Source organism: Sturnus vulgaris, chromosome 12 (assembly GCF_052056855.1).
Source record: "Sturnus vulgaris isolate bStuVul1 chromosome 12, bStuVul1.hap1, whole genome shotgun sequence".
In the NCBI taxonomy this organism is placed as follows: Eukaryota; Metazoa; Chordata; class Aves; order Passeriformes; family Sturnidae; genus Sturnus; species Sturnus vulgaris.
This window is the reverse complement of record NC_142254.1, coordinates 20,863,871-20,890,430: the sequence shown is the minus strand read 5'-3', so window position 1 is coordinate 20,890,430 and position 26,560 is coordinate 20,863,871. Positions and strand designations below refer to the sequence as shown.

General features: G+C 43.8%; 1 protein-coding gene across 11 annotated transcripts in view; it reads right to left on the bottom strand.

The window, feature by feature from the left end:
• The window catches only part of NFAT5 (nuclear factor of activated T cells 5), a 53,718-nt gene that overhangs the window by 7,055 nt on the left and 20,103 nt on the right, over window positions 1-26,560 (bottom strand). Inside the window, exons 1-13 of one of the 11 annotated variants that reach the window (XM_088172179.1) lie at window positions 23,440-23,454; window positions 19,191-19,252; window positions 18,569-18,708; window positions 14,008-14,200; window positions 10,605-10,795; window positions 9,611-9,783; window positions 6,517-6,651; window positions 6,310-6,362; window positions 5,566-5,698; window positions 4,985-5,062; window positions 4,023-4,135; window positions 1,070-3,509; window positions 151-393 (exon numbers count right to left, since the gene is read on the bottom strand). In XM_088172179.1, coding sequence (XP_088028305.1) covers window positions 155-393; window positions 1,070-3,509; window positions 4,023-4,135; window positions 4,985-5,062; window positions 5,566-5,698; window positions 6,310-6,362; window positions 6,517-6,651; window positions 9,611-9,783; window positions 10,605-10,795; window positions 14,008-14,200; window positions 18,569-18,708 — 3,888 coding nt within the window. In that variant the 5' untranslated portion in view covers window positions 19,191-19,252; window positions 23,440-23,454 and the 3' untranslated portion in view covers window positions 151-154. The other 10 variants (XM_088172173.1, XM_088172177.1, XM_088172175.1 and 7 more) reach the window with 10 other exon arrangements.

Here is a 26,560-nt window from a genome sequence, read left to right as displayed (position 1 = left end):
ACCTTCATTCTGGTATTACAGTCCTCATTCAGCCTCACTGATGTGTCAGCTGACCTCTAAAGCACGGTCACACACTGCAAGGTACAAATGTCCTGACCAAAGGCCCTGCATGGCAGTCCAGAACCCACACACCCCAAACTCAGCACTTACCTGATTAAAACGAGCCAGCCATGTTGTTCCCCTGGTTCTGCAAGGACACGAGCAGATCATCGATCTTCTCCATGTTCTGGTTGGTGGCCATGGCCGAGGGCAGCGGGGGGGTCTCGGGGAGCTGCTGGGACAGCAGCGCTGGCACCGCGGGCTGGGCCTCGCCCTGGGGCTGCCCGGGCTGGCCCATGGCCATCAGCTCCTCGGGCAGCGCCGCCGCGCCGGGGGGCAGCAGCTGCCCACAGTCTGGGGACAGAGGGACACGTCAGTGTGCTGGCACAGGCCAGGGGCTCCCACAGCAAAGAACAGGGCTACGACCACCAGCCGTGCAGCACCGTGAGAGCTGCTGCAACGTGCTGTAAGAAAACCTGCACCTCTCACTGCTGGGGCTCACAGGCACCCACAGACCTCTGCACACAGAGAAAGGATCTACAGCCCACAGAACTGGGCATGGAGGCTGGGTGCTGAGAGGAGACAGGGAAGAGTGCAGGTTTGTACAGCTAAGGACACTTTAACAGACAATTTTCTGAACTCTATAGCTTCTAAAATCCTTGCTTTCCTTCAGTAACGTGAAGAGAGGCAATGCGTGTATTGTGGAAACCAAAAACAGCAAGACAAATACTCTCTTAAAGAGAGCACCGTCACTCCTAGAGTGGGTATTAGGGAGGGACTCTTCCCTGTGAGGGTGGGCAGGCCCTGGCACAGGGTGCCCAGAGCAGCTGTGGCTGTCCCTGGATCCCTGGCAGTGTCCCAAGGCCAGGTTGGACAGGGCTTGGAGCAACCTGGGACAGTGGAAGGTGTCCCTGCCCATGGCAGGGGGTGGCACTGGATGGGCTTTAAGGTTCCCTCCCACCCAAACCATTCCCTGTTTCTATGGCAGCTCTCTGTACTGTAAGCTCAGCATCAGGCACTGGCCACTTACTGTTCTGGATGCCAAACAGGAATATTCCTGATGTCTGCTGGGACGAGGCAGGGGAATTCTGCATCTGGTTGATGGCACCTCCGGCTGTGTTGTGGAACAGAGGAGCCTGCTGCTGGGGAGGAGAAGCAGTTCCTGGCATTCCTGCCATGCTGTTTTGGGAGGAGTACATGGGGGACTGCTGCAGCTCCGGCTGGCTCATGCTGTTCTGGACAGACAGGGCAGACATGGAAGCTGAGGAGATGAAGAGGGTGACTTGCTGCTCTTGAGAACTTGGGGACCCTTGGACCAGCTGAATCTGGGGCGAGTTATGGAAGATGGTTGGCTGCTGTGCTTCGGCCTGGGTGGAGCCAGGATTCTGGAGAGGAGACACCGTGGTCTGACTCTGGAATTGCATGGGCTGCTGCTCCTGATTCATCGAGGCCATGTTGGACTGTGGATGAAAAATGGACTGGCCTTGCTGCTCCTGGTTGGTAACCGGGTTTTGATTTGGATTGAAAATCAAGTTCTGCTTTTGGGAGGCCATTGTACTCATTGCATTTTGATTGCTGAACATCATGTTCTGCTGCTGCTGCTGTTGCTGCTCCTGAGATGGAGGGCTGCTCTGGATAGCAACAATCGAATGCTGAGGCTGGAAGATGGCTCCTTGTTGGTTCTGAGGGATGGAGCTGGACTGGATGGAGCCCAATGACACCTGGGACTGAAACAAACCCTGCTGAGCAGGCTGAGTCTGGGGCTGCTCCTGGGGAAGCATGGAGCTCTGGATATGAGAGATCTGTGTCTGCTGCTGGAAAGAAGTCTGCTGTTCAGTGTTTGTTGCTGTCTGAAGAGGAGAAATGGGATTTGGGCTTGTAAAGAATGACATCTGCTCTTCCTGAGTGGCCGGGTTGCTCATGGAACTCTGGGAAAGGAACATGTTGGCAGACTGCTGGTCTTGAGGCACCGAGGAGCTCTGCAAGACACCCATGGCATTCTGTGAGTGGAATATCGGGGGCTGCAGTTGGTCAGAGGAATTAGTGTTGGTCTGGTTGTGGACAATGGAATTTGAGCTATGAAAAAGGGATCCTTGTGTTTCCTGGGATATATTCTGAGTGTCACCAATAGGGTTCTGAGAGTGGAAAAGCTGAGCCTGTGAGTGTGGAGACTGCTGGATGAAGCTTCCCGACTGAATGGACATCATTTCTCCACCTTGCTGGAACAGACCCCCGCCCTGCTGCTGAGTCCCACTGGCCTGGACACTCATCATGCTCTTGGTCGACGAGAAGAGATTAACCTGGGACTGACTTTCCCCACTGTGCTGCATCTGAACCATGGTCTGAAACACAGAGCTCTGCATCTGTTTGCTCTGCCCCGAGGCCTCCTCTCCCTCTGCAGAGCTCGAGGGCTGGAACATGGCAGGGCCGTTGTTGGACACCGGCTGCTGCGCGGGGGCGGCCGCGTCGCCGCCGGACACCCCCGGGGAGGAGGAGAACAGCTCACACTGCATCTGCATGTCCTCACTGCTGGACAGGCCCCCCATCATGTGAGACGCCTGCTGGTACACTGGGGACTGCTGCAGGGCCCCGTTCCCCGCCGTGCTGGAGGAGAACAGATCCGACTGCATCTGCGTGGCCGCCTGGCACATGTTCTGCTGCATCCCCATCACCATGGCTGCTGACGTGTCCATGGCCTGCTGCTGCTGCTGCTGCTGCTGCTGCTGGTTGGACAGGGCACCTTCAGGCTGGGAGTGAACGTTCTCAGCTCGCCCAGGCAAAAGGTTCTCCGCTCTGGAATGGACAGCTGTGTCTGAGGAGGAAAACATCCCGGGATTTACACTGTTCTGGATCTGGCTGACCTGCTGAAAGATATCTGCGTTCAGCTGATCCTGGACATCCTCGCTGCTGTCTGAGCCCGAAAACAGAACAGAGGATAACTGCTGCTGAGCTTCCAGAACCTGCTGCACCAAGTCAACGTTCCTGTTGCTGCCCGTGGCGGTGTTGGTGGGGAAGTTGCCAGCCTGGAGCTGCTGGATGGTGTTCTGGAGCTGGCTCACGCCGCTGGCTGACGAGAAGATGCTCGAGGAAATCTGCTGCTGCAGGGCCTGGGGCGGCTCCGAGAGCGTCGGCTGCTGCTGCTGGGAGGCCTCAGTGAGCTGTGACAGAGTCACCACTGTGCCATCCGACTGCAGCACCTCCCTGGGCTGGGAATCCCTGGGCTGGAACTGTGCAGCCTGCTGCAGCAGGGCATCGCTGTTCTGCAGCTGGCCCGGGGTGGACACTGCAGAGAAGCTGCCGGGCTGGGAAATGTCCTGTGTTTGGATCGTGCTCAGGGTCTCTGGGTTGTACACTTTGGGCTGGATTTGCTGCTGGTTTTCACTTTCGGAAGGTAAATGGGAAGCAGAAGTTGATATGCCAGACATGCTGTTTTCCAATGCTTGCTGAGTTGGTCCAACCACATTTGAAGCCTGAAAAGAATAAGACATTCAGTAATTTATAAACTTACTGGCCTTTCCCAAAATTTCCCAAAATCCCCTGATATCCAGGGAAGATCAGAGAGAGATGTGAAACCCAGACACCCCCAAACCAGCAAACAAATTATTTGCAATGGATCTGCTACTTCAAGGACAGAATCACAGCACAATTTAATGAAAGTAACGCTAAGAACTGATTAAAAGAATATTCTTACAGTAATTTACTAGTTCTGTGTCACAGGACAAAAATCCCCATCATAGGGTCACTAACCCATCAATCTGTCTGGGTGCAGGAACTGGGTGAGTTATTGAAGGAAATTGTTTTACTCATGCTCTGTGATTGTGTTTTGCCCAGACTAATCTGGACACGGCACTTTCCCTGTCTATCACTCTTCTCCACTACTAAGGCATGAACCAAGGAGCAGATGTAACTCAGAGTCTGAAGGCTGCTGTGCTCAGCCCCCAAGAGCCCTGGAACACAGGAGGAGAGCATTTTTGTGCACTCACTTCCATTGGAGCCACATCTTCGTTCTTGATCATACTGCTTGGCATGAGTGGAGTTATCAAGGCACTAGGAAGAATGTTCACCTTCTCCAGGTTACAGCCTGTGGCCTTCACTGCTGCAGCCACAAACAAAACGAGAACAAGAGGGGAAATGGTAAAACTCATCATTCTCTAACTCCCTTTAAGTAAATTACAGAATTACTCTTCAATGTAAAGCAACAGCTCTCCACAACCTAAGCAGATTTAAATCTTACAGTAACGTGGCAGTAAAATTTCTGTGTATGGAGTGAGGAAGGACAGAACAGACCAAGCACACACAGCAAACAAAATTCTCTGACCTCTGGTTCAGAGTCAACCTGGAGCAGAACAGGTACAGGAATGAAGCATCAAAGAGGAGCAGACACAAAAACCCCCATTGAGAAGGTAAATTCAGATTTATTGCATAAATTAACTGAGGACATGAAGGAACAGCAACAGCACACTGCATTCTGAGGAGCAGCAGCTGTTCTCCTGGAGCAGTTGGGATTTTCCCTCAGTTAAGCTCCACACAAAATTAGATGGATGTCAGGATTACCCTGTATATTAGTTTATATATTTGCCTAAATTAACACCACACAATTTCTAAGTCTTTGTATTAACTGCAATCCTAGGCTTCTTTTTTATTTTTCACTTGCAAACATACTAAATAAAGATTAGACTGCAGAGCCTAATGTATGAAAAATGAAAAAAAAATTAGTATTATTTTTTGCAACTCTTTTGCTCTCCATTAGCTTGTACTAAAAAGTCCTGATAGGAATACTGTTATAAAGTCCAAGTTTCAGAGTCAGAAAACAAACCTCCCTTTAAGAATAGGGCCAGATTTTATAAGCACAGACTTATCACAGGATGTCTGATTCATTTCACCAAATCTGGGTAGGAATTCATGGTTAAATTATTAAGAACACTGATAAGAATCAATTTAGTACCTTTTATAGCCTCTTCAAAAGAACAATGTTGGGCTGGGCTGGAGATTTCCTTCTTCACATTAACATTCAGAGTCCCAGCTGCCGAGACAAAACACATTGAGAACTTCCTTACGTTAAATCAGCAAACAAGCCAAAAAAACACAAAGCAAACCAAAACAATTCCTTATAGCTTAAAGAAATTCAGGTTCTTTGAAACCCACACAAACCTTTGCACTGTCCATTGTGATACAGATAAATAAATAAACTAAAATACATGAAGTGGGCAAATTGCAGCTTTCCTCAGGATAAAGCCTGGTGGGATTTCTTGGTTTATTCGGTGCATTGTATGGGATATGTTGATTTTTTTGATCCTTAAACTAGAAATGGATGCTGCTATATAAGAAAAGCTGTCACAAGACAGCTGGAATTTGAGGTATTTGGCACATAAATGAGCAAAGCAAAGTCTTTAGATTTTATTATTAACAGAGCAACACTCGCCAGCGAGAGGGGTTGGGAAAGATCCACGTTACTCAACATTCCTGCTGCATGGACTGCAGGCTGAGAGCTGAAATGGCCACTGGTGCCCCAGAGCACCCACACACCTGGCTCTGGAGTGTAGGTGAAGGGCTGCACGTCGTGAGACCTGCCAGCGTTGGTCACCACGTAAATTCCCACAGAGACAGCTGAGGTGATTTGCTGGTCATGATATGGTGGCACCTTCACAATAAGGTGATTCTGCAAGGCAAAAAACATCACATTTTATCACTACTGATCTTAATTCTACTTACTTACATCAAAAGAGAGAAATTGGCTGCTAAACCACCATAAAACCCCAATGCACATGTGGGATACTGCCCTCAGAGGTGGGAGCAGGATGGCACTTTCCTGACACCATTTGCAGACAGTCATTAAAGACACTTCTATGTGTCAAAAAGAATAAATATTCTGTAAAACATTTCCAAGTGGAACAAAAATTCAGCCAGTTATAAAGACTGTGCTGTACACACAATCTCCTTCCACGGAAAAGTGCTGGGAAAACTGAATTAGGCATTTTAATTCCACTGCATGTAAGGGGAACAAGCTGCTCACCAAACCCACTGTGGGATCCAAGCTCTCAGCTAGAAACTGAACAATTATACTGGTGTAAATCCAAAAGTATATTCTACCAGACTCACAACAGGCCTTATGTAAAGAAAATTAGTATTACTTCTAAAAATGAACAGACAGAGGGAAAGGCTTGATTAATTTTTATTTTAAACAGTCAGTGCATTTTTTAAATTTAAAATTTAATGATGATAATAGTAATAATAATAATAGTAGTAATAATAAAAGTAATAGAGAAGTACCTGATGAAATAATTCCATGTCAATTTCAGCTTCTGCCTTCCAAGAATTCTCATCTAAATCAAAATTAAAAAGCCCAGGTTATTGCACATCCTGTAGAGCAATTTATTTTAGTGCTCCTCAGTCTGCTCTCCACAGCTTTACCCAGCAGTGAAACCCCAACCCCAGGCTCTGCTCTGCACCCCAAGCCAGCACTGCTTTCACACTAACCAGAAACATTCTCTTGGAAAATCACTTTTGTTCCCTTTAGGAAGTTCTTGCCAATCAGAAAAACTTCCTCTTCACCCTTCACTGAACAGCTGTGGAGACTTTTCTTTAGGATCTCTGGGACTCCTGCTGGCTGAGCTGCAAGGGAAAAAAACAGAGTCTGGAATCAAGAAAATATCAACATCCAAACCAAACCACTTTTACCTACAGGGTTATGAAGGAAAAATTAAAACTCCTGAGCTTCTTTCTTTATCATGGATTTAAAGACAAACTCTTCAGAATATAACCACGTCTATTATTTCTTCACTAAAAGTAACAAACTCACAGAAATCACACTCAGCTCAATGATCCACTAATAATATTTTTCCTTTTCTCCTGCATTTATTAAATCTTCAAGATAAAACTCCCAGTGCTGGAGCCAAAGCTCAACAAGTGCTCAGAAGAGCAGGAAATGTGGTTCTGCAATTCCCTGGTGTAAAGTGATTTCCAGAGGCATCTTAGACACACCTGAAGCTTACCTGCAAATTCAGCCTCTGGGTCATAAAATTTTATTTTCTTGTGAAGCTTATTTTGTTCTGCTCTGCCAAAGAGCAGAAGGAGTAATTCTCCTATTACCTGGGGGGCTTTGCACAGATTTTTAATAACCCAGGGCTTGGAGCAACCTGGTGTCGCCTGGTCCCTGGCAGGGGGTGGAATGGAATGAGTTTCCAGGTCCCTTCCAAATCCTTGCAATCTCTGGAGTTGGGAATTTTAGCAATTTGAATCAAAAAAAGAAGCCAAGAGGATGCAGTTTTACAGGCACACACCCCTGGATGCCCCCGTGCCAGAGGGTCCAGATGATGGTTTATATCATCCTTATCATAAACTGTCCTTGCTGCAAACCATTCCCACACCAAACAGGACCACGTGTGCTAAATGCAAATGAGCACTGCAGACAATTTAAACAGAGAAACATTTTAAAATGATGTGCTTTGACACATTTGATATAAAATAATTCCAGTTTCCAGCAAAGGTTCCTCAGTCACCTTTTCTCACCACAGCTGCCCAGGGCACACACCCAGACTCGTGCTTCTGCACTTGCTTGGCCCACTTTGAGTGTTTAATAACAATATTCTCTGGGCTTACTACACAGCAGAACATACATCCTGTACCACTCCAAATTATTTAATGACCTTTCAGAAAGGATTTTTCTACAACTCTGGCTGCGGGTTCCCAGGCAACCGTTACGCAAGGACTGAATATGCTCAAGGCACATGAAAAGAGTAACTGGATTTAGGTTTGCTAACAAGTTAACAAAGCCTATTTAAAACACAGCCCTTAAATAAAGAGCCTGTAGCTCCTTAATGCCTTTTCTATGGTTTCAGGAACATTATAAAACACAAGATAAAAAGGCTCTGAGGAGTGCAAATGCAAACCTTGTTGTGAAGGTACCTTACACATCTGTAGTAAGGTTTATGTAGCAAACCAACCCAGAGTAATGTGCTCGAGGAGATGATTTATATTCAATAAACAACACATTTCATGCCATTTTGAATAGCTAGTAGCCATGTGCCAGCACTATTTTGCTTGGCCAAGGTCTACTGCATGTGCCTGTAGCTTTGGCCTAAGTTAAAACAGAAGCACAGAGTCCTGGAAGGAGCCTCAGGAATTGCCCTCTCAGCCTTCACACCGTGACCAGCTTTACCCATATATTCCCCAAAGACACAAGCCTGACCAGAGTGTTTTGTTTCTGTGATCTAAGACTTCCAGCACTGGAGACATGGTAAAATTCCTGGGCAATCTCTTAGCAACTTACACAATTGAGAATATTTTCTTAGCAAGTGACCAAACCCCAGCCTGCCAAAAACCAAACCAATTTACTCTGTGCATCAAATACAGCTTTTTTTTTTTTTTTTTTTTTTTTAGCTCAACAGCTTATTTTAAAAGCGGTCTCTAGATGTTTCATCTCAGACTCTCAGCTTCTACTCACAATAGCAAGTTTTGGACTGTGAAAGAAAACATCAGGAGACTTCCACTCCCTTTTCTTCTATGGGTGAAATAATTGTATCTTTAACCAGAAAGTTACAAACTAAGGAGATACGGCAATGGCTTTGACATTTTATAGAAAATGTTTTGATCTTAAATCTGAAAATTAGTATGAGATACTCCACTACTGTGAGATACCACCATGGTCTACTGGCTGGAATGGAGCTGCAAAGATAACTGTACTTCTAAAAAATAACTCCAAAAAATCCTTTTTATCCCATGGAAAGAGCACAGTAAGAGTGCCCAGGAGCTTCTCTACTCTTTCCATGCACAGACAAAGCTCTCCATCTCATTCATCAAGATAAGGGATGGAACAAGATGAGTTTTAAGGTCTCTTCCAGCCCAAAGCATTCCATGATTCCACAATCCCCTTTTCCCTGGTGGTCAGTGGAACCTCCCCAGCCAAGGCAGCCATCTGTGCTTGTGCTAAACAGAGCAGTTTAATAAAGAGCTATAAAAAGTTTTGTTCCTTCACTGAACCAGAACAGATTCAGCCTCTGGCCCATGCAAGGACCACAGCTGAGAGAGCCACGCTTGCTGACTTATTTCAAGACCTATCTAGCACTGAAAGCTGAGGCATGAATGTGACAATACAGAAGAGACTGAAAGTTGTATCATTTTTCAAAGCAATCATGACAACAATGGTTAAATTTCAGGAGGCAAAAATTCATTTAACTGAAGATTAGGAAATGTATAACTATTTTTCAATACTGGACAACAATTTTAACTAATATTCCTCCACAAGAAAAAAAAATCAATCCACTTGATTTTAGCTACAGCAATTCTGCAATTATCACAGATTAACACAGGGTTGGTTTTTTACCCTCCCCTCCAAGGTATTTTCACAGAATCACAGCATCATTTAGGTTTGAAAAGACCTTGGAGACCATCCAGCCCAAGCTGTGCCCAATGCCCACCTTGTCCCCAGCCCAGAGCTCTGAGTGCCACCTCCAGGCATGGGCACTCCAGACCTCCCTGGGCAGCCCCTGCCAAGGCCTGCCCGCCCTTTCCATGCTGAGACCACACCAAAGGCCAGGCCCCTGCGTTCCCAGCTCCTGGGCTGGACACTCACTGCACAGAATGGGGGAAGAAGGCGTCTGCAGGGTCAGCGTGGAGCCGTCCTTGCGCGTGATGTTGACGCGAAAGACGAGGCGAGCGCGGGTGCTTTTCTTCTTGGAGCCGGCAATGCCTATCCTGGCTTCCACATCAGCATTCCTCAGCTTCAGGATTCCCACACAATCAACCCTAACAACACAGAGCACAGCACAGTTTCATAGTTTACAAAGTTCGGCATCTTTAACAATCTCTCAAGTAGTTTCATAAGCCAAAGTCAAAAGCCTTGAGGTAATTACAGAAATGTTATTAGATTTCTTTTTATTTACATGAAATCTATGACCTTTTTCAAGTTTTCATTCAACCCTGCCTAATTTGGATGATGAATCATGGCAGAAAGGCATATGAAAGCATGAATAAAACAGAAAGTGCAATATAATTCTGGTAAGCATTCAATTTAGAATCACAGCTCTTCATTCTTCCATCCCCAGGGCGAGATCTGTGTTTGTAGGATTATTGCTTCAAAATATTCTGCATTCACTTAAAGAAAGCAGGAGTAGAAAAAAACTTACTGTAGTCATATTATTTATGTTCAGTGGGACTTGGAAGTGACAGATAAGTCCTCCCATAAGTGTGGTCCTAGGGGAGATGTACAGGGCCAGGTGAGTGATGCAGTGCTGGCTTTCAGACAGGCTCCATGCAAAATGATTTAAAGCAAAAAAACAGCCAAAAAAAAAAAAGAAAAAAAAACCCAAAAACCAAGAACAGTAGCAGCAAACACAGCGTGATGTGTTAAAAAGAAGAATATTGCAATTTACCCAGGATTTTGGGTTGTGTGTCCCAAAAGCACAGGGACCTCCTGGTATCTCCTTTGAGTACACTGAATTACCAGCAAGAGCCGAGGAGCCGAGAGCGCCGAGATGTTCAGACTTTACTATAACCCAATGGAAAAAGGAAACGGCTTCCCAAACCCAAGCTAATCAATGAGAACACTCCTGGGAAGAGCTACTCACGCCAGGGTCATGTTGTTGCTTGGGTCCAGCCCCACCTCGATGACGGTGGTGCCCTCGATGTCCACCTCCTTGCAGGGCGTGGTGTTCCTGCCCGTCACCCTGCAGGCCTGGTAGAAGCCGTGCGGCTTCACGCGCCCGGAGTCGTTGCCCACGAACACCTGCAGCACCACGGGCTCGTTGTGGCCTTCCAGCTGTAACGTGCCAGGTGGGCAATTAGCAAGGGAATGGCTGATTTCGTTGTTATTGTTAATATCTGGTTTCTAAAGCAGCCTGAAGCCTGTCTACTTTCAGGCAGAATGATCCCAACTGCAACTCTCGCGTCTCTTACAACCTCCTGCTCTCACCCCAGCTGGGACTATTCCCTTGTGTCTTGCCAGAATTCTCCTTCCCACCCCAGCATCCACCTCCACCAGTCAGCCAAGAAAGAGAGCATTTCCTGGGGCTGATGATCATTATGTGTACAGCCACTGGCATTCCAGGACCCCACCTCCATGCCAGATGCATTTTGAAACCCTCGTGAAACCAGATTAGAATTGTCCAATACTTGCAAAACCCCTGAAGGAGTTAGAATAGAACGAAAGGGAAGCAGAGGGAGAAATGGGATGATTGAATGGTCCAACCATCCAAGCACATAAACCCAGCTTTCCTTCAGACACCAAAACAAAAATTGAAAATGGTAACCTGACACCTCCTACTTAAAAGATAACAATGTCAGGATTCACTGAAACACTTCATAAATAAGAGCAGGTCAGACATTTTAACATCCTTCTGCAACCCCGTGTGCAAGCCATTATTATCCCAGAACATGTCAGTGAAAAATACATTTATTTTTGTTTTGTTGTAACATCAACACCCTGGTATGAAATGGTTTGTGTCCTCTTAATGCTTTTTTTATATTAGTGGGATCCCACTGGTGCCACAGGCCAAAAATTCTCTGAGGTAAAAGAAGTCCTGAGGTAAATATGATCATAGCACTACAAAGGAAATTCTCCTTCTTTTTAGGAAATAGTTAAGAAAAATACTCCAAGTGAAAAGAAACATTAGATTGTTGCCAAATTCCCAGGCGAGAGATGGAAATTCCTTGCCAGAGCATTCTAGGAGATAAAATGAGTATTTTAGTGTTTCCACTAAGACACATTTGTTCCTCAAGGACTTCTGGGTGACAGTGTTGTCTTTTGTCCCAAACCTGAAAGCCCAGGCAACACCTGCAGAGCTCCAGTTTTAGCAGTGAGGAGATGCAAATGAGAGCAGAATCCTCTGCAGAATCTCTTGGGGGATTATTCCCTGACACACTTTAAAAATGTAGTTCTGAAGTTTGTAGTAAGTTTGAATAAAGGAAAAAATAAATAAACCAGCAAATACTTTTAAGATCATTGTGTGCTCATATCCAAGAGGAGCAAATAGCAAATGTGACAGTCAGAGATAAGCAAAGCCCCAAGAACTCTGGAGGTGGCCCAGCACAGGAATCCACATGGGAAGCACAGGCATAGCTCACAACAAGGGGGCTCAGCAGCCAGCACCCTGATTAAGGATTGGTTATACAATTTTAATGTTGCATACTGATTGTAGACTCAGGTTCTAAGTGACCAAGGACAGAGTTTTATTTAAATGGCCACTGAACCTGCTTCTCCTCCTGTGTTAGGGCCACACACCTGAGCCACTCCCAAGCACCAGGTCTCTGCTGAGCACCAACATCTCTATACTGCTCTTCCCCACCAGCAAAACAAAAAAAACCCTTGTCTTTAACATATTTTTTTCTCACTAGCTCAGATTTCCTGAAGATTCACTGACTCATCTGTCTGTCCAGCCCTGGCAGAGTTTTATCTGCAGGGTATGAACTCCTCTGCCCACTGGTAAAGCAAACTGGAACTTCCAGGAATTCAGTAACATGAGACTCTTCCAAACAGAATTTTCACTGATGGGTGCTAAAGGGTAACTGGGAAAGGAGTTAAAAGGAAATTCAGATGAACAAAGGCCCATTAAGAAAAGCCACATAAATGAGCACTAAATCCCCATAGCAACAGGCTGATATGAATGGATTCTTTTCTTATGAAACTTTACTGGAGTTCTGCATTACTCAGGACTGAGCGAAGGACTGCTGGTGTTCCTAACACTGCTGAGCAGGACTTTGAAGATAAAACTACTTCTGTATTCTGTCAGCAACAGTCAGCACAAATTTTAAGGGCTGTGCCACAAACAAATTTCTCCTTGTGGACCTGGTAAGTTAGTTTGGGTTGAGAACTGCTTTGCTGCTTTCTCAAAGTGACATAACTAAGAAAAAATATGAAATGAAATATTTTTCACCCTCCTTATCTATGTGATAACAAACCTAGATGTCTACTCGCTCAACCTGCTGGCCACACTCCTCCCAGTATGCCCAGTATGCCATTTGCCATGGTGCCAGTGCAGTGCTGGCCTGGACTCGGTTCTCTGGTGATTCTCACAACCACTTGTGGGAGGATATTTGACATCAGCTCTTCTGTTTGTCACCCTAAGTCAAGCCCAGCCTCGCTCCTGGTAGGCCTCTCTACCATTTCCATTAGGAAACCTTCCCAAGTTCTCCAATAGATTTCACCAGGCTACACAGGGAAGAAACAAGACCTGCAAATTCCCACCCTGTGCATCCGTGTGCAGTCCCTGGAGGACACCCTCAGTCTTCCTTCCTGAGCAGAAACGTCAAAGATCTCCTTGTAACCATCTTGTATTTCTCCTCAGAGCAGGCCTTCAGCACCTGAATTTTAAGGCATCCAAGTCCATAGAGGAAATGGTCTGCCACTGTCAAGTGTGCACATAAATGCTGCCTCTTTCTTTGCCCCCTTTCTCCAGTTCTAATCCACATCTACCTCTACTCCACCTGTGCCATGCTAAACACACTGAGCAGTACTGAGTGTAAAACACACCTCAGTGAGATCTCCATGACTCACCTGAAAGACACTGTGTGTCAACTCAGATACTGCAGAATTAAAAACAGCAGAAAATAGCAAGTAGTAAAAAAATTATAAAAAAAAATCTCCCTTACCATTTATTTTTTTTAAATGAAGCCTGGTGTTATGTCTTTACTGTCACTGGGAAATGATGGCCTATTGTCACCATCTATCACACAGCCAGAGCATTTCACTATCTCACTTTTGTGGGTATGCAATGTTTTATGATCTGCATAGGTATGATCTGTAGCCTAAGAGGACGTGCCTCCCAGGTTTTATACCCCTGCCTTGGCATGGAGCTTCCCTCCTCCTGTTACTCTGTGATGCCAGGAGGACTCACGACCTGCAAGAAGAGACCCAGCCCAGCCCCTCCATCCCAGAGACTGCAAATGCTGCTCCCTCCCCACTCCAGAGACGGGAAGACCACGGAGCTGAGGCTGCCCTGGCCCTGGGGCAGCCCTCAAGTGTCCCCAGCCTACCTTGACGGTGGGGAAGCCCTGCTGCGTGCGGTCCTTGACGGAGCCCCGGCTGCCCTCGGTCAGGTACCGAGCCCTGTGCTGGGTCTCCGGCTGCACCATGATCTTCAGCTCCTTCCCCTCACTCTTAGTCGGGTACTGACCACACAACATTGGGGTCTTCTTCCCTCCAGCTCCCTTCTGGTTCTCTGATGCTCTGAGGAGTCAAAACACACCATCAAGATGTTAGAAGCAGCTCCTCAGTAAAAACGCTCCAAATCACAGAAAAGCTAAAAAGGCAAAGAGTGCGTATTAAAGGATGGAAGATTTGTAGTTGAGAGCAAACTTTGGAATTCTCTTTCTGCCAGAGGAGACCTGCAGGATGAAGAGGAATGGTGCTTCCCTGCCTCCTCCATCCAGAGCACGTGGGAACTGCTTTTCAGAGAGCAAACATAAAGGAAGGGAAAAGCAATTAGCATTAAACGATGTTAACGAACAGAAGGCAGCTCATAACCTGCTTTTTCAGAGTCTATGACACAGCCTGAACAAGCTGCTCTGCTGCTGTGACAAACACACACGTACACACACACTGGATGGATTTAAGGCTAAATGACACTTCTTTAAACAGGAAAATAGCCTCATGCCTGTCTCCACCTCAACCTGTATATCCATGCAAACTCCAGCTCCGATTTCTGTCTACACAGATTGACCAGTTTATGCTAAACCCCAGTTAGTTATTGCAAAAGCTCTGGCATAATTGCACCCATGTTAAATCAGTGTATGCACAAGGCCTTTCTTTGCAGGTGCATTCCATAAGATGCAGTGGCTTGTTCTCAGTTCCATAATTAAAACCAGGGTGAAGGAGCCCTCCCAGTCTAGCAGTACATGAGCCACTTTGTGTTCCCTTAGAGCACAATGGGAAATAATCCTTGATCCTACTCAGACCAGGATTTGGTAATGAACCTCAAGTCCAAGAAACTCCGTTCCCACCAGGAAACATGAATGTGCTGCAGTACATGGTGCAGGCAAGAAAAGGGCTCCATGATTCATGCAAATGTCATATTCTTCCTTCCTAGCCAAACATGATTTCTAACAGCTAATGCCTGGGAAGAAAGCAGTTTTAAATAACAGGTGTGGATTGCTTAAAAAACAAATCCCATTTCAACGTGCAAGTTACTGAAGTAATTTATCCAGGATTTTTTCCTTCTCAAAAAGGGTGAAAACTGCTTTTTTTTCAAAATTGCTCCCTGGGAGCTTTGCCATTAAGTCTTCCAAAACTATTGACTACACATTAAGAAAGGGTTAAAACAGAGACTTGGTGTTTTGGATATTTCCATTCTCATTTTCTGTCCATGAAGGTTAAGCACTTCACTGTGGATGGCCTTGGCTGCCTTCCACACTCATCTTCAACCATCAGTACTCAGCAGAGGCAGGAACTAGATAAAAACTAGCATAAAACCCTGCAAAATAATAATAATATCATCTTACAACAAAACTATCTTCCTGCCAAGCAGTCCTGATTCCTCTGCTCAGTGGAGTCATTGGGCAGACTGGGACAGAGTTGAATTTTGAAGGGAAATGTTGGGGAGCTGGCCTTCCAAATGAAATTCACCACTCCCAGTGCCACATTTCAGCAGAGTGACATTAACATTGACCTCTGCAGGAGAACTGTACCTTAAATCCCAACTACCTCAATTGCCACCACATTAATATTGTATCACTATCATATTTAAGCAGAGAGATGCTCCTCACAATTATTTAAGACTTTCCTCTAGAAACTTAATCATTATTTTCAATTAGTCAAACCTGGAGGCAATTTAAAGCCTTCACCAGGACTTCTCAGTGGTCTTTCTCCTCAAAATATGAGGCTGAATCACTTAATACATCCTTTCAATTAATGAATTAATTTTAATTGCGTTTATTCAGACTGCAAATATTCACACCTGTACATTTCATATGCACACATTTATTCATCTGATTGTTACCAGACAAAATATCCTCTAATCCAGCATTGCTTTTTTTAAAGGAATAAGTGTAAATCCTATGAATCTACTCCAACACATCTCCTGAGCAGTTTGGCCTGGTCCTGCTCTGCCATCAGGGCTGCTCACAGGGCAGACCTGAAAGTGAAAGTGAGACCACAGAAACCTGAGTCTCTGCCCTGAATCACCACCAATTCATCCACTTCTGAAAAGGCTTTCACGAATTCCAAGTTTCCACAGGAATATATTCTTTCTCTTCCTGGCTTTTAACAACAACTGTCTCTTTAGGGGCAAATGCCATTTCCATTCACCACGGAGCATGGCAGCTTTCCTTGCTCTTTTCTTTAAGCCAAAAGTAAATGAACTCCCTTGGCTGAGCTCCACCAGGCTGGGAAGTTTAAAAAACTCCAGTCACTGCAGTGACCCAGATTTGTAATGCCAAATCTCCATATTCCAACAGCAAAATTAAGTTTGCTAAAATCTTGGCCACTTCTTATCCCAGAGCATTTATTTCCAAGGATGGTTCTGTTACCTGGGAGTTTTCCTGCAGCTCAGTCTGGCCTGTGACACATAAGGAAAAACATTTCACTTTCCTCCCCTCTGCACTCACAGAACCCATGGATTTTCCTGGTCAGCCCAGTGCTCCTGGGGAAGTCTTGTTCTGTTTTTAGACCGAGATTTCACATATTCTTTCAGAGTTTACAAAACCTCCCTGAGATCACACTCAGAGTGGCACAGTTCTTGTGTTTTCATAAAGCTTTTCCCTGTCTAAGGGCCAGCCTGGTCCCTCGGAGCTGGGGGAGGCACTTTGCTCACTCCAAGCTGCCCAGGGTCTACCAGGTACTAATATTTTACTTCATTACCATCAATTTTGGCTGGTGAAAACCCCGAGGCCAGAGGCCACCATGCCCAGGAAGCAGCAGCAGCACACATGTTCTCAGAACTGCTTTTCACAGTGAAATTTTAAGCATGGAACTGCACTGACCCTGGGAATACAGACTCCAGGCTCTTTCCCTTTGGGATATGAGAAGTTCATCATCTTTGCCATCAGTCAAATTTTAATATTCACCGTTGCTGTGATGAACGTCAGAACGTACTGCAAGCACAGACACAAAAGTGAAACCAAAATGCACTCCTGCCCCAAAAAAAAGCCCAAAATAAAAGAGCCAAATCTATCCATTTGACCACTTTAAAAGTACTAAAGAAGCAACAAGTTAAAAAAAAATAAAACAAAAGAAGAAATGTATCAACGCACTCTTGCAAACTTATGGAACTGTCCTCTTTAAGCAGCTACTGGAATGCATTTAGTGAACAGTGTGGAGTGGGAGATGAGGGGCCACCACCCAGGCGTGCCCACGCAGACACACGCACACGACCCAGAAGCACAGAGAGAAACAGCATTAGAGATTTATTTCTGAAAAAATCAAATACAGAAGTGAATTCACAGGGAAAAACCAAAAAAACTGGTTCACCATATTGTCTTAACATTTCATTAAAAAGTAAAGCAAGCGGTAATTTAAATTATGAGGAATCTTAATGAGGTGTTAACCATTAGCTTCTACTCCCATACCTATCTCTATTTGACAAATAGAGCAGCAGGTGAAGTGTACAGACTGAAATCCTCACATAAAATCCTGCAAAAAAAACATTCAGGGTGCACCAACTTCACTCTGCCTTTCTTTTTAAATACATTTTCATTGCCATTTTATAAATGGAATTGTGTGGCCTTTTGGGAATTTCACTTAAAGAACAGATGAGCTCATCAGCGCTGCATTTAATTGCTGCAGGAAAGTTTAGCTGTCTCTTCTAAATAAAGGTTAACAAGTCTAATGAGAACTTGTCACAGAATCATGGAGTGGTTTGTGTTGAAAGGGACCTTCAAGAGATCCAGTTCCACCTTCTGCCACGGGCAGGGACACCTTCCACTAGCCCAGGTTGCTCCAAGCCCCATTCAACCCGGCCTTGGACACTTCCAGGGATGGGGCAGCCACAACTTCTGGGGGCAGGAAGAACTTATCCCGGGCTAGGACATGACAGGGACAGCAGAGAAGGGAGGGGTTGATGTGAGAACCTAAGCACAACATTTGCCGGGGCACGGGGACACTTTTATTAGTGTGGGTTTACATACGGAGACAGAATGTTTTTTCTTTAAAAAAAAACCAAAAAAACAAAACAGATACCAACCCATTTCCTGCTTTTGAGTTGCTTTTGCTGTCCGTGCTGAGCTGAGAAAGGACATAGTGAGGCGCTTTGGCACTGTCGGCATCAAAGATATCCATGTTGGACTCCTCGCAATCTCGGCGTTTGATCCCTGGCCTCTGCTTTGGGTTGCGCTTGCGCGATTTACGTGGCACCTCAGTGTTATCATTGTAGGAACTGGTACTCATGTTACTGAAGTTGGAGGGTGAATCCTCCATCCACATACTGCAGCTCTGTTCTGACTCCAATCCACAGCCCTCATCCTGGCAGGACATCCGGCTGTTGTCCAGCAAGTCCTCGGGAGGTGGCGAGATGTAGAGGACAGTGTGGCGCTTCGGCGTGGCCGGCTGCTGCTGGGCTGTGTTACTGGTTATCTGCTGCTCACTTACCCCTCGGGTACTTACCCCCACGGCCGCGGAGCAGCTCTCCACTTGCATAGCCTTGCTGTCGGTGACTGAGGTAGAGTAAATGGTAGGGCTGGAAGAGGTGGTAAAGGAGCTGCAAGCACCGCCCATGGAGGAAGAGGAGGGAGCTGAAGAAGCATCTGCGGTGTACAATTCACAAGTAAATACAGGACCCGTGGCGGGGCGTGCGCTGGCTATAGCAGTCCCAGTGAGATCAAGGTGATTTAGGAACCGATTGCTTTTCCCCCAAGAAATGTTTGGAATTTGGTTCAGTTTTGGAATGGAAGTGCTTAAAGCAATACGGCCTAGCCAATGCTTTGGAAATGTCCAAACGAGTCTTAGCACGATCCACTGTAATCAAATTTTTTTTTTTTTTTTTTTTTAACGACTTAGTGTTAATTCATACAAATGGCTGCGAGTAAACAGAGCTTTCATTGCCTCAGCTGGACTCATTATTGGTGTAGAAGCCATTTCATCTAAAATAGCCCCAAAGCAAAGTGCTTATAATCCACATTCAATGCCAATTAAACAATTTACTGTCGGAAATTTTTAATTTTTTTTTTTTTTTTTTGAAAAAGATGGGACTGTGCTTAGCCACAAAATATTAAAATAAGTTTCTAACCTATGAAGCAGAGAACTACAGGTCATTTTTAATGCAGACACTCCCTGCTTCAGAGGCAAATCCTGGAATAAAAATATGAGAAAATAAATGAGAAAAAGAGCTGCTGATTATTCCATCATAAATGAGAAATAAAATATAAAATCAACTGAGTTGGTAGGCAAAATGGAACTGGTATCAGTCACTATGAGTGAGCTGTCGACTTTGAAGATTCAAAACAGGGATTAAATATCTGTGTTGGAGACACACTGATCCAAGGACTGGGAACTTCTGTAATTTGACTTGTTCAGTCACTGGGACCAATTTCTCTCAGACTTTATTGGTCCCTTCCACAGAGGGAACAGAGAGACCTCTGAAAAATCCACATTAAACAGGAGATTTCCAACACTGTGACTGCGACTTCTGCAGAGGCCCCAGAGCTCAATTTGGTTTAGAAACACGAAAATTATTAAGCAAACCCCTGAAGATTTCTGCAGAACACCAAAATCGTTGCCATTGAAGAATTTTAATGGACAAATCAATGGAATACATAAGTGAAATATCCCAGGGGAAGCAGGCCATGCAAACATATGTATTTATTTCAATCAGCTGTAGCTCACTGAGGAATAACTGAATTTTATAGTCAGATTTTAGCTTCCTGTGGGGACACCCTGTTTTCTGTATTTCTGCACTGCCACCCACACCTGATAAACCAGAAGCACTGAAATAATAACCTAATTGTGGAAACAAATTGTACATTAACTATATACATAATAATACAATATGTTTGTTCAGCTAGTTACTGCTGTCATACAGGTAATCACTATTACCAAAAAGAACACGATGTTTTCCTTTTTGCTGCTTGGGATTTTTTTAAAATCCAAAATATTATAATAGTCTCTCAAGTCTAAAAGATTTAGAGACTGTTGGACTATTCTATGTAGTTTTAGTTATTTAAAAGTAACAGAATAAACTATGTTCAGCCATGATATACACATTTAATTAACAGCAAAAGTCAGCCCACTTTCCTATACTGGCAATTACTGGGAGTATCAATGATTGATAATAAAGAATTTTTAAACCTTTACTGTTTTCTACAGCTTTCCTGTGCTAAATGAATGAAGAAGCAAACTTACACCACTTCAGACTGTCAAATTTAGAGGTCATGACAGTTTATCAATAAACTATTCTGCCTTCCCCAAGCCTCCCAGTGAACCAGGAGCAGCTGAATGATACCAGTTCCATTTTCCAGCTTGTTCTTTGGCAAATACAGTGGCTGAAATTGGAGAATTCAGTCACTTTGCATTCCAATTTAAAGGCAAATTTCTCCTTTCCATATCATGCATTAAAGCAATGCTTCTTTCAAAAACATTTATAGGATTGGCAAGAACTATTAAATCTAGATATTCATTTCAGTGACAATATTTAGGAGCTGATTTGCAGCCACTTTGAGTTGAGACAGCCCGTTGCTATTTGAGATGTCCGATTTGGTGAAGAGGATTAGTTTCCACCCATCATTTATACCTCCAAAGAGAAGCACGAGTGTCAAGTGTGCCCAGGGAGGCCCTGGAGCTCAGGACTGGGGGGCTCAGTGCCAGGATTTGCCCCAGGAAAGGTCAGGAAAGGAATTGAGGGAAGAGCCCGAGGCAGCGCCAGGGTCTGTGGGCCAAGGACTCAGACCATGAATCCATTACACACACGGGGCAGGCACAGCAGGGCTTCCACTGCAGGATCCTCCTCCACCACATTAATATCACATTTATCTTTTCACAGCAATCCTGGGAGTGTAAGGAAACCTTGGACACTCCAGGCTCAGCTCTGCGGGGGCCACGTACACCAAGCCCTGGGCTCAGCTGGTGCTGCAGTGCATCTCCTGGCCAGGAATGCAAAACCTGCACTTTTCCCTCACTTTCCTAGGGAAAAAAATAAATATATCACTGAACCAAATGCTTTTCAGCACGAAGCTAAAAGAGCTGGTGATGGTAGTGCTGTTTTAGGGGGCAGCATTGTGGAATATTATCATTACTGCGATTATCATCATTGCTGCTCTCCAAAATAATTTCTCTGCCTTTCTTTTTCTAGAAGTTCAAAAGCACTTATGTGTATGAACACGTGTATGTGGGCTTTTAGACTTTCAAAAGTAAATAATCATTGTCCATTACAAATTGGTTACATTCTGCTCCATTTATCAGAGATGCCCTTGTGTAATGGTAAGATTAGATTTTGGAAATAAACCCAAATTGAACAGTAATGTCAAGGAAACTTCTCTTTAGCCTTATATAATAAATTAATGCCATTACCACCCATAAATAGGAAGTATGATAAATATTACAGCAAATGGAATAAACTGGCTGTATTGGAACAGTCAAATACACAGATTTAAAAACTTTTGGGGACATAAATTAGTAATTCCTTCAGTAACAGCAAGTTATGAAAATACTAAGAAACAGTGAAATCTATTTTTTCTGAGTATGCAGGCCTTGAGCCAACTCATCTTCCTTTGAACTAATAAATAAACTGGGTCAATCAAATAAGAATTCACCACGTTACTGCAATGAATAAACAGTGCTTTACATGGCTCCCATTTGGGTCCAGCATTTTATTCCAAAGCCAGTGACATTTGCATTTGACACCCAAAAGAGATTTCTAGGATGAATGTGCTGCATTTTGGAAAATAAGTTATTTAGTAATTTGAACTTAATTTGTGTTGCTTTACAAGGTGAGAGCGTACACACACCTTCCCCAGCTTTGAGCATTCCTTTTATTTTACATTCTTTTGACACATATTCATGGGAATTGATACAGGTGGCTCATGACAAATACATAGATCTATTTTTAAGTGAGTAGGTACATTCTGAAATAGACTAAAGATATTTCATTTAACACAGTCTCAAAATCAAACTTGCTTTCAGAGCAATGACACTGAACAGAAGCCAAGTGCTTGTCATGGCAAGTGTGCAGCCTCAGGAATAGAAATGAAATGTGCATCAGCATCACAAGGTGGGGTTTTTTTTCCTCCTTTTTTAAACAAAAACAAGAGAAAATAATACTGTACATTGGAGCAACTGTGATGACTGCTGAAACTAAACCGCCTGAATTTTTTCACTGCCATCACTGTAACATTAAAGGGAGTTGGAAGAATCAATTCAGATTTTGTTGACTGTGCTACAAATTCTTCTCCCCTAAAACAGGCAGAATTGTATCAATCAGTCCAGCACAAGGACTAAAAGAAAGGGAGCACACAGCAAAGAGTGAGTAAACCAGGGCAGGCTTTTTCTTTTCAGTACCAAAAAAACCAGAAAATTTATTACCTCCTGCATTAGCAACCAAGGCAGTGTGACATATTTTCTATAACCCAGTCTCCTATGAAGTCAAACAAGGCATTCAGCCTCTAAAAAAAAAGGGTTTGGAAAGGCAGGAGAGGGAAAAAAAAAATCACTACTTGGCATTGAGGGTGTCTTTTTAGGTAACACTTCTGTGGAGCCAATCCTGAAATCCTTGTTCACTCTTTTCAAATAGCCTTAAATACAACAAGGATTACCAAGTCCTCAAACAGAAACAGTGTCCTGATGACTCTGCTTTTTAATTGCAAAAGCAGGTCATTTCCCAGGCTGGAAAGCTTAAGATTATAAAGACAAATAAATAAATTGAAGCTATTTTTGGTTTCACAAGTTTTCCTGCCACCTGTGCATGGACAGCCAGGACAAAAAGTCAGTAAAGAAGTATTTTTTTTCTCATAACCTCCCCTGCATCCCATGGTATCCTCTATGTTCTGTGCAGAAAACTAGTGTCAAAAATGAAAACAACAGGGTGAGGATTAAGTGGTGCATAAGCTTAATATGTGAAGTATAACTTCTATAAATGTGTTAATGTATCTAACATGTCATGTCCTTGGGCAGATTTTTTATGTTAATTGGTTTATTTGAACCTCTGGACACAGAAGAACAATTTCAGGACAGACCCAGAAGAAAACTGTGCAAAATTTCCACCATCAACCTTTGTGTTGTCAAAGGTTTTAAAGGTAAAACCCAGAACTTACAAAGTGGCTGCAAACCTGCTTTCAACACCTCACATGCCAAACTTGGGGTTCTACTTTTCTTCTTCTTGTATTACTGATGTCATGTCAAAAACTTTTCCAAAAAGTTTAGTTTCAAATCAGTATCAATCCACTATTCAGAAATAAACAAAAAAAAAAATTTAAAAAATTAAAAAAAAAAAAAAAAAAAGAAAGAAAGAAAAGAGACTTATGAAGAAGTCTGAAAACAAGACCGACCTATACCCTGGGTGAGATTGGATGGGTTAAGTGTCTCTGGCACTATTTGTCTTCACTATTGACAGACACTGTCACACAACCCACCACTCGATGCCTGTCTCTGAATGGCGAAGCTAGAATGCAAGTTAAGTGTATTAATAGAGAAAAAAACTAGCATCCCAGCAAATATCATAAAGCAATCCAATTCACCAGTTATTAAACACACTCAGATTCAAGATAGGTAGGTTAATTTAATTTACATTAAGCCCAACAGTGTAAATTCCCCTTTACATTCCCATGCTGACCCAAGCAGTGTATTATTTATTATACTTTGGGTAAATACATCAATCAATGGTTTTGTTATGACTCCCCTTATGCAATTAACACTCGAGTTTAGGTCTCTGAGGAGGACTTTTGTTAGTGGCTCACACACAACCAATTCCATGGATCTTAGATCCTTCCCACTCAGTGTCAAAGGCTGATTCCAAGCAAGCAGAACTCTGGGACCCACAGCTGCTCTCTCCAAGCCCTGCCTGCCTCCCCAGCTCCCTGCATCCATGGACCTGGCAAAGAACACCTCCATTCAAGATTAAATTAAAATTAACTACTTTATCTTTTAGATACAGGGGTGGCTATTTCCTAAGAAATCAAGAATTGCTCTTGGCCCTCACGATGCTGCTACAGAAGGAGGTGCCCAAGTAGTGGCACAATAGGATTGTTCTTGCCCCTTGCTGCCTTGGTTTTCCATTATTCCTTACAGAACAGGGAATTCTCCTGTCACAAGTAATTTCTCAAATCCTTCTGATCTAATAACAGAAGCCATTTAATGCAAGCAATTGCTGTAAGAAAAAAACCTCACTGAATGATGAAACAGTTTCTGTTGGATTGAGCAGTTGTAGAAAATTGGGTGTACTGACAGTATGAAATCCATGAAGACTGAAAATAAATTTAATTTAGAAAAAAGATATGAACTAGATATGAACACCAATATAAATACAGAATTCTAAGGAAGCTCATGGAGCAGGAAGGCCCTCAACAGCTCTGTACAACTGGGATACTCCAACTCAATTTGGAGAGAACAGAGCTAAAACGTTTCCATAAAATAGAAACAGTATGAAAAATCTTTATCTCTGGCATTTCCCAGCAATGATGGGAATGATTTTGGAGTGATGAAGGAACCTCTCCAAGCTAAGCTGACCCTCATCCTGACCTGGCCTCTGCCATGGCTCTTCTGGGACATGAACTTCCAGGAGAAAACTGAAACCCACGTGCAGCAGCAGTGGGGGGAGTTTTGCACGAGCATTGGGGTCTGCTTGAAGCTGCCCTGTGTGAGAAAAGAAGTTCTTGACCCGTGGCTGCAGCTAGAAATCCCCGGAAGAAAACCTCCTGGAAATGACAGGAAGGCATTTCCAACTGGGAGGGCGGTGGGGAGAGGAAGGGAAAAGCCTACAAAGAAATGGAAGTTTTTACAGGCATGGGAGACCAACTACAAAGAAGAATCCTTTTTTTTCTGCTCCTTTGTTTACAACGTGCAATCGTAAGCCCGGGATAAGAGAACTGGGGACAGCACTGAGACCCCCTTTGAAACCTCTGGTAATTATTTCTGTATCAACAGGAAAAACTGACTAATGACACCAGGAAGGATGATAACTGAACAAAATATTTTCAGTAAAAATACAAATGAAGAAGCCTGAGAAGCCACTCAGGGAAAACTAAAGCAAAACAAAGCCATCTCCATTTTGAGGCTTTATTGGAATGTTCTGTTGGTGAAGGATGAAAAAGCCTTATTTTGGAAGCAGAAAACACGACCCCTCAGCACCCAGTCTCTATCCCACAGGCAATGCAGGTATCTTTAATATGTCTCAAAAGTAACAATCCAGAAGCAAAGCCTTATTTTCATAAGTAAAATGACCAAAGATGCTTATGGCAACATTTCAATTACAACTCCAATCAAAAAAAGTCAGTTATACCTGTTTGGACAACTAGATTGACCCTTTAATTAAAAATAAGGATAACAAGAAGCATAAAATTGCTCACAAAAAGATCAAGTTTCATCATTTACCCACTATTTTCCTAGGATGTAATTACAGCATTTGGCAGTGAGAAGACTTTACTGTATCACACATTTACTGCATGCCCCAATATGGAGAATCCAAAAGAAGAGATCAGTGAATACATTTCAGGAGCACAAAACCTGTTCCCCTTCTGCTGCAGCAAGAACATCACAGTGGAGAATTCCACTGGAGACTAAGAACTGGAAACTGGACAGCAATACAAAAAATATGGAAATATACATATATTTGCCTCTCTGGGAAATGGAAAGCAGCTTCATCAACAAAATGAAGCATCTCATTCCAAGTTTTGCTGCAGGAAGAACAAGGGATGGTCAGAAGGGAAGTGAGTTTCATTTCACTGGGGTTCAGAAGGTTTGAGCATTCCTGGCACTGGAGAGAAAAGATGAAAAAGCAAGTCATTTAAAGACTATGGTCGAAAATACTCCTCATCATCCTCCAAAGACAAGAACCATGTGCTACCTACAATCTGGAAAGACACCTTGAAAAAAGGACTTAAATTGGCAGAGTGAATTTCAAGCGTTTTAAGGTGCAAGGTGTCTTGACCAACACCAAACAACTGTTCAGCCTTTTAGAACCAAGTGAGAAGAGACTCGAGTAACTGGAGCTCACAAACCCTGGGCAGGAGCACTGGGAAAGCTTCAGGCACATTTATTCCATGTACAATCTCCAGGCAGAGCACACAATGACATTTCTCAGCATGACACCCTCATGCATTTCCAGAGTCTGGAGATGATTCATATTTAATGTGTTTATGGTGCTGCACCAAGCAAAATCCTCCTTTTCCTGTCCCCTTGAACAAAGACACTGGAATTGGAGCAGCAAGCACAGAGAATGGTTTGCAGGGGTAAAAACAGATCCATTCCCTCCCTTCTCTTTTCCAGAAGAACTACAGAGTTAGAAGCTTGAGATAGCAGCTCAAAATCCCAGAGTTCTATGAAATCATACTTGTCTGTTTGATATTCAGAGAGTGGGTAACACCTCTTTTGTCTGGATTAATGAACAGGAGATACACATTTATTAACAAAGTATTGAAAATCCAATCAGCAACATTCCATTTTCATACTCTT